This window comes from Onychostruthus taczanowskii, unplaced genomic scaffold (assembly GCF_017590055.1).
Source record: "Onychostruthus taczanowskii isolate IOZ18803 unplaced genomic scaffold, ASM1759005v1 scaffold83, whole genome shotgun sequence".
Classification (NCBI taxonomy): domain Eukaryota; kingdom Metazoa; phylum Chordata; class Aves; order Passeriformes; family Passeridae; genus Onychostruthus; species Onychostruthus taczanowskii.
The window spans coordinates 2,115,572-2,132,521 of NW_024506221.1; the positions used below are offsets into that span (position 1 = coordinate 2,115,572).

General features: G+C 39.6%; 1 protein-coding gene across 2 annotated transcripts in view; it reads right to left on the reverse strand.

Annotated features, from left to right (window-relative positions):
* The window catches only part of PARP8 (poly(ADP-ribose) polymerase family member 8), a 110,421-nt gene that overhangs the window by 55,803 nt on the left and 37,668 nt on the right, over positions 1 to 16,950 (reverse strand). For both annotated transcript variants that reach the window (XM_041424572.1, XM_041424571.1), the window contains exon 3: positions 3,029 to 3,066. In XM_041424572.1, coding sequence (XP_041280506.1) covers positions 3,029 to 3,066 — 38 coding nt within the window. The remainder of the gene's footprint in view (positions 1 to 3,028; positions 3,067 to 16,950) is intronic.

Below are 16,950 nucleotides of genomic sequence, written 5' to 3' on the forward strand. Positions count from 1 at the left end.
CACTATGATGAGACTTGAAATTAAGATAATGGCTTTGATTTGTTTTCTTCAACAACCCGTTTGTAACACTTGACACCTAGGACTATTTATCCTCTTCACTGGAGGACATAGTGCCTGGACCTAGCAGATGGATGCAGCAAACTACTAGTTGCCAAACTGGTTCTCTCCATCTCTGCTGCAATCTATTGTGGTCTAAGAAGGTGCATAACCTACAAACCACTGGGATAAAAGACTACAGCAGTTCCACAAGTTTCTGTCAGCCAACAAAAATAATTCTGAACATAAATTCATTAGCAAAATGCTTGCTGCTCTTCTGGTTCCCACAGGAGTCATGATACACTCATATAAGTGGGACTTCACTCTACTCATGGATGAAATATTCTACAACTGCTCCTAAGAAGGATTATTTTCCCCAATTATCAATGTTATGAGAAAATTATTTCAACAATACTTTGCTGAAACTGTTATTACCTGGCTCTAAACTTTTCAATTATGTTTTCACAACTCCAGCAATGGATAGGTAACTTTCAGACATTACTGTCTCAACACTACTACTGTTAAGCCCCCAGTGTGCCTTTGTGAGCACATTTTTAGCTTTCACTCTTAAATATGAAACCATCAAACACCTTCCATTATTGAAGGTTGTCACGTCACATTACGGTTTCCATAGGATTTAAAACTGAGCTGCTTGTATTTGATGCTTCAATAAGTAATTCAGCAACAGCTACACATTGCTGTCAATACCGAAGTGGTGATGCTGTGCACTTGCAGCAAAGCAGGCTGTGGGAGTGTGTATATTAGCCAAAGCTCTTCTTTTAGTATCCAAAATTTACTTTTGGTGGTAGCATTTTAGCTGAATTTTTTACATCACTTGTGTCACGGCCTTTTCATATACTTATTGCACACATTAGCAATTTATCTGATGATCAACTCTGACAGCCTTGGATTGGATTTACAAATCTGAACCAGTCTGTATTACACAGTCTTAATCTACACAGGATAAAAGTTTGCTGTAGCTATGCACTAATGGACTTAAACCTTAATCTGTAAATGCTTATCCTGTGAGAAATTTAATTAGAGAGCACGTGCTGCTCTGAACTCTATCAAATTGCAGCAGTACTTGAAGAACACCTTCCAGTTGAGGACATCAGCACAGAGCTTCTCAGACTTGACACCATCACACCCTGGTATGTCCCTGAAACCTTCCTTAAGACACATGTCAGAGAAGGAAGACACAGTCAGCAATAACATTCAGTCAGAAATTTAGGACAAAAACAGGTGACAAAGAATTTGGCTCACTGAGTCAAAATGAGTGTTTTATGATCAAAGCTACAAAATGGCAGAAAGTCCTTATCATTCCCAACACACTGAACATCTCTTCATCATAAAGCACACATATATCCTGCGAAAGCTTGAGATGTGGATGAAATCAGCTCTTTGAAAGCCCTGAAGGGCTGGATTTTAATCAGTAAATATGTACTGATCTACTCTCTGCTCCAAGCCAACTACAGTGTGAAATGTTCAATTGCTATCGGCCTTTAAAATACAGGGCATGATGGCACAGAATATTCATCAGGTTTCAGGGACACTGAAGTCACTCAGCCTTGTAGGCTATCTGCATATAGCAGGATATCATAGGACATGCTGCACATAACACTCAGAAGGAAATTTTGAGGTCTATCAGACAGAAGAGTGGGCCAGGAAATGAGCTCCCATGTGCTGTGCAAGTAACTGCTGCTGGTTCAGTGCTTCAGCTTACCATTTACTTAGAAGTTCCCAGAGGTCAAATTTTGTGATATTTAATGGAAGAAACTGTTAATAACACATGGTGAAGATTTTTTTCAACTATTTTCCCCTCTATTCATTGTCAGCTCAATGCAGTAATCTGTAAATCCATTTATCACTGGTATAACTGCGTATTTTACGAATCTCAGTTTCTCCCATTTCTAAATGTTGAATAGACTAATATCATTCTCCTCCGCAGTTCTTGCTGGTTAAAAAAATACATCTAATAGAGGTTTTAGCATTCTTTCACAGAATCCATTTTTTGGCACCACTGTTGATTTTTTTCTCTATCTGCTTCAAACACTGGTGTTTTGATGAGACAGAATCTGCTGCTTATCAGTAAAGAAGATCAAAGTCATACTTCTTTAGAGCTTCTAAAAGAAACAATACTTCTTTGAGAAGCATTTCAGAAAAGCTACAGTCAAAGATCAAAAAAGGGCAGAGGGTTTCATATCATTCACAGTACTTACACTGTTAAATAACCACAGGTGCACAATGTGGTGCAGACCAACAGCACTACCATAAACCCTTATTTGCACAGCACCTGTCATCCTCGCTTCCCTCTTCTGCTTCTGATAGCCTGTGCTGCCTCAAGTTATCTGTGCAGCGTCTTTGGGAAGGAAATTGGGGAAACAGGCTCCCTGAAAACTTGCTTTTGTTCTCATCTGCTTCTGTTTCCTATGAATAACACACCAGTCAAGACTGGCCATGTGGGTACGCAAACACCTCTGCCAGCCCAGCTCAAAGTACCGAAGGGAGGCTGGGCTGAGCAGCTGGGAACCCCTCTGCGAGCCAGCACTGCCAAAGAGCCGCACATGAGTGCTTGGCTCCGTCTGACCCCGAGGGGCACAGAGTCTGCAGGTTTAACCTGGAGAGCAGCAGCAGCCTCATTAAGGTCCCCAGCACAAGTGCTCTGCTGGCCCTAAGCCAGCCTCCTCAGGCTCCTGAAAGATCACGCTTTATCTGCCATGCCAAAGAGAAGCTGGGCACGTTCTCACTCCTATCCCAAGCACCCCAAGCTACAGTCTATCTAAACTCATGGACCTGTGTTCTCACCCTGACCCAGCTGATAAATGATGCCTGAAAAGGAGAAGTGACCGTGAAAATAATCTCAACGAATGGAAAATGATTAGTACAAGATGCACCTGGAAGACATCAACACCCTTTCAGATATTCTCATTTAAATATAGCAAATTGTGGTAACATGCATACATGTGTCACGGGCAAGGATGTTGCACTGTACCTGGGTAATCCTCGGAGACATGCACTGAATAGGACACACTGTAAAAAAGAAGAAAAAAAACAACAACAAAATTAGAAACAACAACATTAACTGCTGGCACAACACTTTTTCCTGCTCCTGTATTATTTTATGCTTATTTATAGCTTCCTGACAATTTCCAGAACAGAAGGTAACATCTATTTTGATAGCTTTTGAAGTGCTCAGCTGAAAATAAAAAGTGACATGCCCATTTTGAAAGCTTACTTTGCTAAATTGGCATATCCTGATTTCAGTGTTCTTAAAAGGAGTATCAAGGCTGCATTATATTCCCTTTAGAGTAGCATTTCACTTCTGATTAAAAAAAAGGTCACTCTTTGAACACCAGAACTAGAGAAGTAGTAAAGCCCAGTTTTTCCTCTATCTGGTTTCTGTATTTGACTCAAGACTCAGCAGGAGGCCTTTCTCATTGTTGTACATTTCTGTTAGTTTCAGCAAAGGCTCAGGATGTCTTGGGCTCCTTCCTTCCATCAAAACTGTATTTTACATAGTATCTGTACCTTTTTGTCAAACTGTGTTCAAATTAAAATTTGAGAGTGCCACAGTCACAATGAAGAGCGGCTTCACTACATGGATTCCCCGAATCTGTTTCATCAGGAAACAGTCACTCAAAACCACCATTCTGATTCTGCAGCTCAGGTCACATCTGTTTTCCCTATCTTCCAGTGAGACCTTCACTAAACTCGTTGCTGAGAGCAGGACAAACAGGTGTGATGGTTTGCTCAGTTATCTAACTACCCACTAAGTCCTTCTGGTTTTAAGTTTAGTGTGCATCTTAATTTTTGTATTCAAAACATTCAACTATGAAGCACACTGAAAGGTGTCTGTTGTATAATTCATATTCTCTCCAATTCTAAATTCTACATATTGTGTCAACTTACAGATTTAAATAATATATGGTGTGGGCTCATGTCTGTAGTGAGTTCAGCCAAAGCCAGGATAGTACACACCTCTTAAGAAATTTTGGTATGTATTGCACTTGCTGAAAAATTGTTGAAAATTGGTTCATACAATCTTTCTAAATGACACAAATACAGCTTCCATGTAGACAAGAAACTGAAGCCAGGTATGATTTTTAATATTTCTCTCTCAAGAGTTTCCATTATATGAGTTTCCCTTTAACAATCCATTGACTGTATGAGGCAATCAATTCCCTCACACTTGCTTCTGCAAGTCGATCTATTAACACACAGCTCTGCACCTGTTTCTGCACACCATCTATTCTAGAATATTTTATGTATTGTTTGACTTAAACACAGAGATGCCTGTTTCTTCAACAGCTGCAAATGTTCTTGTAAATTGAAGCAGAAGGAGCATTTATTACAGCTGACCACGGATTTTGCCACACAACTGCTGATTAAAATTCCATCACTGTACAAATTCAACATTTTATGACTTTTCTGTTTTAATTATGTTTTAGGCATTTTGAATAGGCAGCATCTGTATCCCCTCATCTTGGAGTATTTTCCCTAAGGACTGGGTTATTTAATTCTAAATAATCTGTCGTCATGTATAGTATCACTATTTTAAATAAGGAAATATTCCAAAATAAGGAAATGTTATATCTCAGCGCAGTCATGTATAGAGAATTTTGCTCTGAGATGCAGAAAAAAACCAGAATATCCCAAAAAATTCCTGAGAACTTAACTGCATGTCTGTTCTCACCAAACCCTATCTTCTAAAAACATTTGTAACCATGACTTCTTCCTTCTGCTACTGAAAGAGGTACTGAAAGAGCCTTACTCTTTTAGACTGGCTGCTTGCACACCTCTCTGCTGCCTCCAGAACTTCTGGGTATGTGTTTGTTCTAATACTGAGAGCAAGAACAGGGGCTAAAGCGTTTCCCACCGTAATGCAGATACTCAAAATTCAGTTGGGTAAAGATCTCAACAACCTAACCTAACTTTGAAGCTGGATTTGATTTCAAAGCTAACTTTTGCTTAGTCAATGTATACATGTGCAGAAACCTGACGGAACTGAGTTCTCTCTTCCTTTTTCTTCATCATGTGGTTAGCTCTGCCAAGCAGCAGCTGTGGTGCTGCCAAACAGAAGCTAGTAACCAAACAACACACTGTTTGTCTTGTGAGGTGGAATAAATTAAAAGGTTAATGAAAATGCAAGTTAGAAGTAGTCTCAAACCTGACTATTCAAACTTAGGATTTGATCCAGAGCCCAGCGAATCCAGCAACAGGGAGATTAAATCCACTCCACCTCCCCCAGAGAGAGGTGGTAGTGCTTTGCTTCAGCTTGTCAACTCATGTTAAATTATGTGTGGACCATGGAAGCAAAAAGTAGAAATAAAACTACTGAACAAAACAAAACTTGGATTTTTATCTCAGCTCGCCTCTGTGATTCTCAAACACGGTCACCCTCCAGCACATTTTTCTGCTCTGAGGATAAACTGCTTCCTACTGCCTGCACACCTGAGTTGTCAGCGAACAAGATATGCCAGGCAAACAATGGTCTCCCAAGGGTTCCTGTCCTCCAGCCACCCAAGCATTTTCCCACTGACTTTAACAAGATTTAGAGCCAAGCCACAAACACACGACTGTGGTGACTTACAACACCTTAAACAGCACAGACTTCAGTGAAAATGCAGATGTTCAACACCTCTCAGAGTCAAATCCTCCCAAAGCCAAAGAAAGCCTTTACTGAAGCAGTTTTCTCATTTAAGAACTCAGAAATGCAACTGGAATTAATTCAGGCCTGGCCCTCACACAGAAGTACAACATGATTATTCCAGTGAGGGAAATGATTTTTCCTTCTGGCAATGCAGTTCCTCAGTACACCCTTACTGCAGTTACTAAATACAGCTTACAGCAGTATAATTTATTCCTGTTCCCATAAACACGTTCACCATTGCTTGTTCAGTTATATTGCTTTAGCTACAGGAACAGTTAAACTCCTGGGTGTAAACAAAGCCTCCCTGATGGTGCTGTTTCTGTTTTACTCAGACCCTCTATAGAAGACATCCTGCAATACATATATTTCTCAACCCTTAAGTTTAGAACAAGATTCATTCTTGAAATGGCCTAGTAAAATTTTTGTTATTGAACAAATAGTAAAGTACTACATGAGAAATTAGTGGGAACTGTCATGTTTCATGGTTTTAATGTAAACTTCTTATGGCTTGAAATAATATTAACATCGACAGCCTTGACTTAGTAACAATTTTACTCACAGGGGTCTCATTGCAAGAATTTTCCAATGTGTTTTAAACATATCTATTCCTTCTACAGAAAAATTATTATGCAAGAGTTCATCTCCATTGGAGAACTAATTCATCAACCAGATGGGTATGCACCATGTAATTGCCATTTTTTAAATTAATCTTTCCCAAATGAATACAAAATAAGCAGATTCATCTTCATCTGACATTACTACAATTTCCCAAAGCTAGTTAAAAAGGAGTAGAAAGTCTTAACTGATTATACTACCAGGCAAAATGTTACCCCAAAACTGCATCTCCAGGGCAAAGAAAAATACTCATGAAAACCGAAAAAGAGAGCAAAGCAAAAGTTACTGCAGCAAAGCACATTCATAAAAGGGAAACCAACCAGCTTCACCTCCCTATATCCATCTGTAAGATTGCTTCCTGACCCTCGAACTGCAGTTTTACCTATCATACAAACCCCATAATCAGATACACATCCTAAAGCCACAACAGCGATGCTGTATCTGGGATGTAGCTTCCCATCAGTTTCGGGTTATCTCAGCTCCATGCCACCCATTGTTTCTCTCTAAGAAAGAAATCCTTTAAGCTGAACTTCCAGCTGTTTTGCACAGCAGGAACAGTGTGAAGTATCTGGTGCAAGTCTAAGATTTATGCCTATGGAATAGTTGTGACAATTCAACCAGTTCTGTCCCATGGTAACAACTGACTTACTGCCTTATTAAGTGTGGAAATTGCGATCTAGTTTCTTTTCCAGTTTTAGTCATCTCTATCAGAGCCAGAGCTCTATGTCCTAATGTTGTTTCTTGCAAACTTGATGAGGAAAGAAAACAAGATCTTTTGTTATGTGGAATCTGATAGTAATGCCAGTATGTAACAAAATACAAAAAAAGAGTAAACAGGACTTAACCATAATAGATCCGAAGCAACAGAATTCACAAGAGACTTTGTTTACAATATGCCAAAATCTCAGATCTAGCTCATCAATGATGTAATGCAATCAGCACAAAATTTTATACCTTAAGAAGGATACTAAAACTCAGCAAAGCAAGCTACGGACAAACTTGAAATATGAAATGCTACTATGATAATGATTATGTGCCTGGGTCAGCTTTTGCACAAGTCTGTGAGATGAAAAAAATATGACTGAAACTTTGATACAAAAAAAAAAAAAAAAATTTATGCTGGTGACAAGTTGGGGCCAAAGGACCCCTTTAATGATCTACATAATATTTCTGAAAGTACAACATCATATACACATCATGCTTTTACACTTTTTGAGGTAAAACTGTAGAAAGGAGTAAAATAGGTTAGGTTTTTCAATAGATTATGAACAAGTAAATTAGCAAGATACTCCATCACTTGGTATATATAAGAAACACTTCGTTACATTTCAGTGGAGCTCTCAAAAAACAACAGAAGTATGGGAAAAATAATCTTGATTTCCACTCTAGTGCTTTTGAAAGATTTTATCTCACTTAGCACACATCAGCTGAGGAAGTGGTCCACTGAAGCTCATATTCAGAAACATACACAGAACCGTGGCAGCATTCTGCATTTTCCTACCTGGCAGATTTTGTAAACAAGTCTTGCTGGCATTCACTTTTGTCTCCAGCAAAAAAATATGGAGACTTTTAGAATGTATTTATAAATGCACATTTACAATTATGTAACATAAATTTTGTTCTGCTTCTTCACTAAATGGGTGATTAGACATTGGAACAGACTTCCCACACAAGTGGTGGAATCACCATCCTTGGAAGCATTCAAAAGGTGTATGGATAAGGCACATGAGAATATGGTTTAGTGGTGAACATGTTGGCAATGTGTTAAGAGCTGAGCTTGATGATCTTAGAGGCCTTTTCAAACCTCAGCTATGCTACTATTCTGTTACATATCACAGAATCACAGCATGGGTCAGACTAGAGGGCACCACGGTGGGTCATCTGCTCCAACCTCCCCAGCCATGCAGGATCAGCCCAAAGTACATGGCACAGGATTGTGTCCAAATAGTCCTTGAACATCTCCTTTATAGGAGACTACACAGTCTCCCTGAGCAACCTGTTCTAGTGCCTGGTCACCTGCACAGAAAAGATCTTCCCCATGTTTACGTGGAATTTCCTGTGAATCAGTTCCTGCCCATTGCCTCTTGTCTTGTCCTATTGCTCAGCAGCACCGAGCAGAGCCCGGTCCCTGCTCCGACCCCTCCCTGCAGACCCTGACAGACACTGATGAAGTTCCCCCTCAGTTGTCTCTTCTCAATGCTGAAAAGGCTCAGCTTCCTCAGTCTGTCCTCATAATAGAGATACTCCAGTCCCTTGATCATCTTTGTAATCTTCCACTGGACCGACTCCAGGAGTTCCATGTGTCTCTTGTCCTAAAGAGCACAGAACTCAGCACAGCTCTCCAGATGTGCCGCACCAGGGCTGAGAAAAAGGGTAGAATCACCTCCCTAATCTGCTGACAATGTTTTTCCTAATGCATTCTAGGTTACCATTGTCATTCTTGGCTACAAGGACACACTGCTGTCCTGGCTCATGGACACCAGGACCCTCAGGCCCTTCTCCACAGGAGACGAGGCTGATCAGCAGGTCAGACCTGAGCTTGTGCTGACACCTGGGGTTATTCCTCCCACAGGTGCAGGACCCTGCATTTGTCTCTGCTGAATTTTGGATTGTTCTTCTCTGCCTACCTCTCCAACCTGTTGAGGTCCCTCTGAAGGGCTGCAGAGCTCTCTGGGCTATCAGCCACTCCTCCAAGCTTTGTGAAATCAGCAAACTCCCTGGGAAGTTGCTCTCCAAGCCACTGATGACATTAAACACTACTGGGCCCTGTATTGACCCCTGGAGTACACCGCTGGTGACAAGACAATGTGCCACTCATTACAACCCTCTGGGATCAGCTGTTTAGCCAGTTCTTAATCAACCTCGGTGTTCTCTCATCCAACCCACACTTCCTGAGCTTGCCACGAGAGTATTGGGAGAGACAGTGGCCAAAGCCTTGCTGAAGTTGAGGGAAACAATAAAAAAAAGTTCACAAAACTTAGTGAATCCATGAATACTCTTAGGCAGTACAAAACACTACATGCTGCACTCCATTCACTCATGATACCATTACAATACAGTCTCAGTAAAGTGACAAAACCATAAACAGCACTAAGTAAATGTTTCGGTTGCATAAAACACTAACCACACAGTGTCGTGTGTCCCAAACACACTGACAGACAAAACAGTGTTAGAATCACCACAGTTACACATATACAAGAGAGCCTATCTCATAACATGCTTCTGGAAATAAAAATTTGCATAAGATTTTTTAAAATACAAATAATTATACAGGCTTTTGCTCTTTCACATGGGGAAATAACTTACGAAGCACAGGACTTCCACCTTTTTTTAAAGCAATGATTTTTAAAACTTTTGCTATCAAATAGACTAAAGATTAGCAAAAAACAACTTTATATTCTGGGAGAAAGCATCAGAAGCCACAAATAAGACAAAAGTTAAAAGGAGGTGGACTTGGGTTTTCATGCATATATTTGCACAGCTATGGGAAAAAGTGGCTGTCAGTCAAGCACAGCAAGAAGAATCTCACAATATTAAAGACTGGTTTATTTTCTTTTACAGAATTTATAACTTGAACTAAATCCCTCTGAAGTCCAAGGGAGACTTTAGTACTTGTCAAAGATTACAGGCAACTTGCACAGAAAATACAAAACTTCTGACGCCTTACCACACTTCTGTTGTTTTTTAGAAACAAGTACTTAGTTGCTTTGCTAAAAATTCCAGTATGTATTCCAAAGGGTGCAAATCTTTTTGAGCACTTTTGTTCCTTTTTTTTTTCCTTAATGCCCGCATCTTGCTACAAAACTGGACTGCCAACCATTTCACATCCATACCATTTTCAAGATTCTTTATTAAAACAATCTTCAAGGATTTCTAAATACCTTTTGAAATACCCTTTAAAATGTTTTGAATGTACATGTCTGCATCTCAGCAAATTTTTTTACAGATATTCAGGCCACTTTAGATCTCCTGAAACACCTCAGTTCAAAGAATTTCTGTATTCCTTGTGATCCAGCAACTGATGACCCAGCATTAGTCACAGCTATTTTTTGCTGCTAGATATAGACAGATGCCCGTACAGAATTGAAATTTGTGCACAAGCCCCTTTCACCGTACATCGTAACTTCCCATGATGCACCAGCAATTATACAGAAAAGAATAACAAGTGATTCTGAGTAATCTTTTCCTCTGGATGATGGAGAATGTGCGTGTGTGGTGACATATGAAAACAGGCACATCTATTGATGACAGATCACAAATACTCCAAAGAGAGATGAGCAGTGTCAGTGCGTCAAAAATGGCACTGCTTTCGTCTCCTGACATTACCTGGGGGTACAGAGGCACTGAGACAAAATTATTATAGTTTGCATTTGTCACTAAGAATAATTGAGCTACTGGTCTTCTCATGAAACTGAATTGCACCTGAATCAAATGGGGAATGTTACTCATAAAGCCCTGATGGATTTAGCATGTCATTCAAATAAAGGGGACACAGAAAACTGCAGCTCAAACATTTCCCTTTAGCAAAGCTTCCAATGACAAAGGCACAAAAACTTCTAGCAACTACATCAAAGTCTACAGGACTGATCATTACTTTACAAACATGAGGGCACTTCCAAAAGTAAAATTAGCAAACCAGGAACACTTGGGAGGGGAGAAAAATGTATGTGCTGTGTGTCATTCCGGACAGAGTTACATTGAAGTACGTCTCCATGTGCAAAAACAGGTTCCCCACAATCAGACTGCACCAGAATCTGACCATTTCACTGAGAACTACTAAAGCCTCCTGCCTGTCAAGTTGCCCTGTTTGACCAGGTGCAGCTCCCGCCTCTCAATACGGACACATTTTATACTTCTGGTCTCTGTTCTCTCCCTCCACTGATCCTGCGTGTTTGAATTATCCCTGCGTATTCCCCATTAGCTCTTCATCCAATTTCAGTCTTCCCCAGGAAACAGAGCACTAAAAAAAACTCAGGACAGTGAATTCTTGGCCCAGCTCAGCAGCAGCCAGAGCATCACGTAGTATCATGTGCCTCTGGCCACCTTATTTACATCATGGGGTCCATTTTCTTCCACCATGTACTTTCTAGAGGTTTATTTTGTTTTAGTTTGGGGTTTTGGGGCTTTCAGGTTTATTGGTTTTTTTGTTGGTTTTTTTTTTTTTGCTGCTGTTCATGGTTTTGTGGGTGGTTTTAGAGAAGAAAAGTTTTTTTTCTTTTCAGCTTCCACCTTTTAATTTTGGAGCACTGTGGTTAGAAGACCTTTTGATATGCTCTTTTTGAAGACAGTTAAGATTTATTTTAAAGCCATGAGGGTTTAATCCACATTGTTCCTACTAGAAGGCTGTTTTGAGGGTCCTACAGTTCTAATTCAAGTAATCAGATTTTCAGTTCAGATCAATTGAAGAGTAACACCTTGTCCAGCCCCTGTACAAAGCCTTTGTGTTGTTATTTTTCAAAACTAAAATAAAAGGACACAAAAAGAAACAACCACAAACCTAAAACAGAGACACAAGGTAAAGCACAAACTGAACAGTTACAGCTATCCAAGAAGAGAGAAGCTTGACATAAGAAATTTTACCTGATAATTTTATAATTTCAGCATCTTAGCAATAATGAAAGCCAAAAATTAAGCCCAAATAAATCTCTGGAGATATTCAGTGTTTAACTTCATTATATTCCTGACAAGCACAAGAGCTCCTTTCCTTTGCATGCAGTGCTCAGAAAAGGAGGAAGGTCTTAGACTTTGTTCTTCGAACACTCTACACATTCATTAATTAGTTGGCATTTTGCTCATTTATCTAATGAGGTGTGCGATAGGCACTGCTGTGCAGGGAAAAAGTAACACATTTAAATACTCTTTCTTATCCATTCTTTGATGTATCTCACAGAACTCTTAACTTTTCCCCTTCCCCCTAAAGTCAGCCCTGAATACTTAGTACAGCTGAAATACTGTATTTATGAACTAAAATTATTCTTTTCTCTATTTTCCATACTTTCAGGTTCCATTATAATTAGCACAAATTTAATATATAACCTCCAAATATATTACTTGAATGTCAAACTATTGCTTTTAAAACCATTCTAAACCAAAAGTGCACACATTCAACATGACAAAATCCCACAGAGCAAGAGTTTTAATACATGTTACCTGTGGAATTGTCCATAGCCATTCATTTATGCCAATATAATCCATTTACATAATTCAGGACCACTGGCATACCTAAAGCCAGTTATTTATATACTTCTTACAGGTACACAGAGTCCCATCTTCAAATCATTAAGGTGAAGTCCAGCACCTCTGAAAATGACTAGATTGTGGTACAGTACTAACCCATATCCTGCACGCATTTAAATCTAAAGCAATATCTGCTGTTCCTGCACACAGATGCAAGGACTGCTTGCAAACCCAAAGGCTTGGCTCATCCTCCTGTCCCATCACACTAACATGGTCAAAACCTTTCTGTTTTCTGCAGTTAGAGACACAAAAGGATGTGCTCTATGGCTGGGGCAATGCCAGTGGAGTTTATCTCCTCTACCCAGAAGACCTAAGAATTACAGGGATGAAAGGTGTAACGTGAAAAGCAGAGTAGGTCATGCCTCACACTTGGAGCCTCACTGGGATACCTATCTCTGACACTACACCATGGTCATGGAAGAGCATGCACTCACAAACAGCAAATAAAATGAAAATTCAGTATGAGATGAGAAGAAAACTTTTTTTTTAATTCTTTTCAGGTATGAGAGTTTCAGTCAGAGGGCACAGATACACTCCTAATACAATATTCAGTCTTGGTGTCCTTAAAATTAGAAAGATGTCAGTAAACTGAGGGGAATACAGCAACCATCAAGAAACAATTACAAATCTAGAAGAATGGACAGTGATCAAAAATATTTATGTGGGTCCAGACAGCCAGATATACAGAGTATGGCAAATCAATAAGCAAGAATGGTAGGAAATGTGATGACTGCTGCAACATGTTCTGCAGAGTGCCAGCAGGAAGATGGGTGCAATTTTTACACAACGGCCCAGGGAAAAATGGCAAGCCATATCCATGTGAAATTAGAGGAGAAGGTATAACTTGACTGAGTATCAGAAATGGAGAACCCCACTAAACTTTGAGTTAGTCTTCCTGGGAATGGGTAGAGGGCTAATCACATAATCATTTAAAGCCAAGATGGAGAAGGAGTTTAAGTAAAATTAATGGAAAAATTTTGCATTGGCAAGGTTACTAACAACTGTGTTTCCTTTGCTAATTTCATGAGTAAAATGTTTATGAGGAAAACATTACCTTCCCTTTCTCACTTGTAGCTCAGAGAGCAAAGTTGTAGGTTGAATACGACATTGACAACTCTCAATGTGACTCAGGGAAAAAATTCAAAGCATAACCCAGTACTATATTTCAATAGGGTGCAGAATAACAGCAGCAGGGAATTTCAGTTCAAGAGCTTTTTATACATTTGAAGTGGCAGCATTGGCGAGGATCTGAAACAGTTCTTCCACCTTCTCACAAATTTTAGCTAATCCTGACTATCACACAATCTGTTTCTTCTTCCTGACAGAAAGCAATAGGAAGCATACTGAACTGGTTTTTTTTTTTTTTGGTTTAGCTATATTTAGTAGCAGCTCATCTAATAAAGAACAATTTTAAATATATGGACTGTTCTTGAGCCAAAGAATGCTTCAAGATGCATGACTGTTCATAGAATATTAATTTTATACTATACCGAAACACACCATATTTGAATATTGCCTGGCAGACATTCCTATAGAAAATGCTAAGCAAACTATAGAACAAAAACCAACAGGTTACACTGGTACCCCTACCCCAACATGTAGTTAAGATTTTAAATACCATTTTGATTTGTAAAGATAAAGTTTAAAAAACCCTCTACCAGTCTTAATTAGATCTCTGTCTTCTCAAAAAACTAATTACATGTCAGATGAAGCGCTGGTTTAGGAAGCCCCTGTATTCTTGAAAAGGCAGAGATAGTTCTATTCCCAGCTGTGTCTTATTATATGCCTCCCAGCAAGAAAAGATGCACACTTTCTCAAAAAGCAATCTGTAACTACAAAGCCTTATAGTCATTGATTTACCTTTCATGTGTGCTGAACCACTACATCTCCAAGAGAAATCAGCAGGAACCATCAGCAGTTTTGAAAAAAAGGGCTTAGCGTCCAGATTTTAAAAATAATTGGTCAACAATAATTGTGCAGAAAAAGCAGTTAGAAAACTAAACTTCATATTCCCTTGAAAGTACCATCAGTACATATCCACCATTTTAGAAAATGCAATGTACTCACTAAGGTACAAGAATTTCCATTCTGTTGCAGATTTCAGTAGAAATTTAGGTATCTTAAAAGGGATATGGCTACCTAAGCACCTTTTATGAGGCCAGCATTTAAATACCTTTGAGAAAATGGTAAAACAGGACTCATGCTAAGGTACTTGCTTTTTTAAAACACACAATGAAATCCTGGTCCCATAGGCAAAACTCCCAGGAAAAAGTGAAGGTTTATCCTTCTATCTGCTCCTTCATGAGCAAATGTACAATTAAAAATTGTCAAACACGATGTACTCCCTTCATCTCTTCCTTACTCTTTGCCCTGACTGCACTATTTACCACACCCACCCACCAAAATTATCACTGAAATATGGAAAGCATCCAGAAGATGAGAAACAACCTGTAAAGTGTAAGTTGTGTAATCAGGCATTCTATTATTATGCATTTCTAGTAAGTTTAGAGAAGGACAGCAAACACAGCCAGAAAACGTCAATCTACTAAAGTGAGATTAAGACCACTAAACCTTTCACTAACACAGAGCTCTTAATCTGAAGATCTCTTCAGAGCCTTTAATAAAGACAGAACTAAGAAGACTTAATGTAAAAAAAATTAGATGGCTTGAACAAAACCAATTAACCAACAGAATGAAAGAGAAAAGGATCAAACACCGAAGATGGGTGTCTCACTGACACCACAGACACTTGAAGTGACTTGAAGGACTGCTCAGCTAGCAGAGGCCCAGACTCCACAGAAAGCATCAGTGGAAACAGTAATGCAGCTGCAAGTGCTTGTCATCCTGTTTTTACTGAGGCCATTGTACAGAGGAACCTAAATATAGAGATTTAAAAAATCCAATTCAGACATCTACATCTTAAAATCTGGGTCAGTTTCACCAAGAGTGTCATCTCAGGCACCTCAGGACACACAAAACACACAAACACCTAACTGCAAATAATTACAAGCAGGAAGAGCACAATTAACATAAGTATCAGCACACTTGAAGTCTGTTTTTCAAATCTGAGGCTTGGGGTCCTGAGGAAAGAGAACTCACACAAAAAACCTTCAGGTAATACTGGCACAAGCATTGTTAATACAGTGGCAATATAACACTATTGTTAATATAGTGGCACACGTGGGTGGGGACACCACATTTTCATCTCAAAAGAATTCCCCTGGAAGCAGACATGGTCAAGCAGACATGGTCAAACTGCTCACCTGCTTACAGGACTGTTTATTACGGAGGCACTGGTGATGTGAGTCATGTGAGCACCTGATCAATAAACACCCCAGTCTCACAGCCCCCTGGGGAAGGTTACGGCGGAGGCTGTTCCTTCCACAACAGAAAACAAGGAACTCAGGTGCAGAGTGATTATAGCTCACTCCATTCTGAAAGGTCACTCACTTTCCATCATTTGATAGTGTCATTAAGCCCAAAAGAAGCGGTGTAACCATTTGAAATTATTTCCTGTGGTGAAATGGAACAGTAAAGCAGTATACCACTTATTTGCACCAGCGAAATTAAAAGGAAAAGTAGCAGCCTTCTTTCACAACAGGACAAGAGTAACAGAGGGCCTGAAAAATTTAGTAAGATTTTACTATTAAATAAAATACTTCCTATGAGATATTAAGCCACAGGAACTATTATTGTAGGAGAGGCCATGATGTATTAACCAAAACACATTTGAAAACCTTCATCCTACTTTTAAATTATGCTAGACTGCGTGTGACCTGGCCTCATGAAGATCCAGCCACTTCCCAGGGCAGTGCAGTGTTCTCAGCTCCTACTGAGAAGGCTGTGGGAGCATAAGGTTATTTAGCACTTTGCAGGGTAAGATCCTCAGTGTTCAAAGAAAAATTCAAACAAAATTTAGCCTAAATTACTCAATCAGATCAAAAAGCTTTAATTAACAACATTCAATAACAAAGGAGTTAGTAGTAAATGCAAATAAATTTCAAGTTTTACAAAAAAACACCAAAAACCCAAACTACAACCACCACCACACAAATCCCTGACTATTTCACCCCGAGTCACTCAGATTCAAAAGTCGGAGTCAAAGGGAACAGAAATAAACCTTTGCTCCCCTCCTCCCAACTTCTGTAGCTGGTGGACCACCACAGGACACACCTCTTGCTCTTGTTTTCAGCTGCATTCTCTCTGGACCTCCGCCCTTGTGAAAACACTATCAAAGGTCTGGGGACAAGACCTTGATGGGAAAGCCAGGGCTGCCCTGTGGGATGGTGGGGCTGCCATCTCTGGGGAGAGTGCAGGGTACACACGGATGTGGCACATGGGAATGTGGTCTGGTTGCAAGCTTGGCAGTGCTGTGTTGTTGGTTGGGCTTGATACTGAAGGTATTTTCCTTG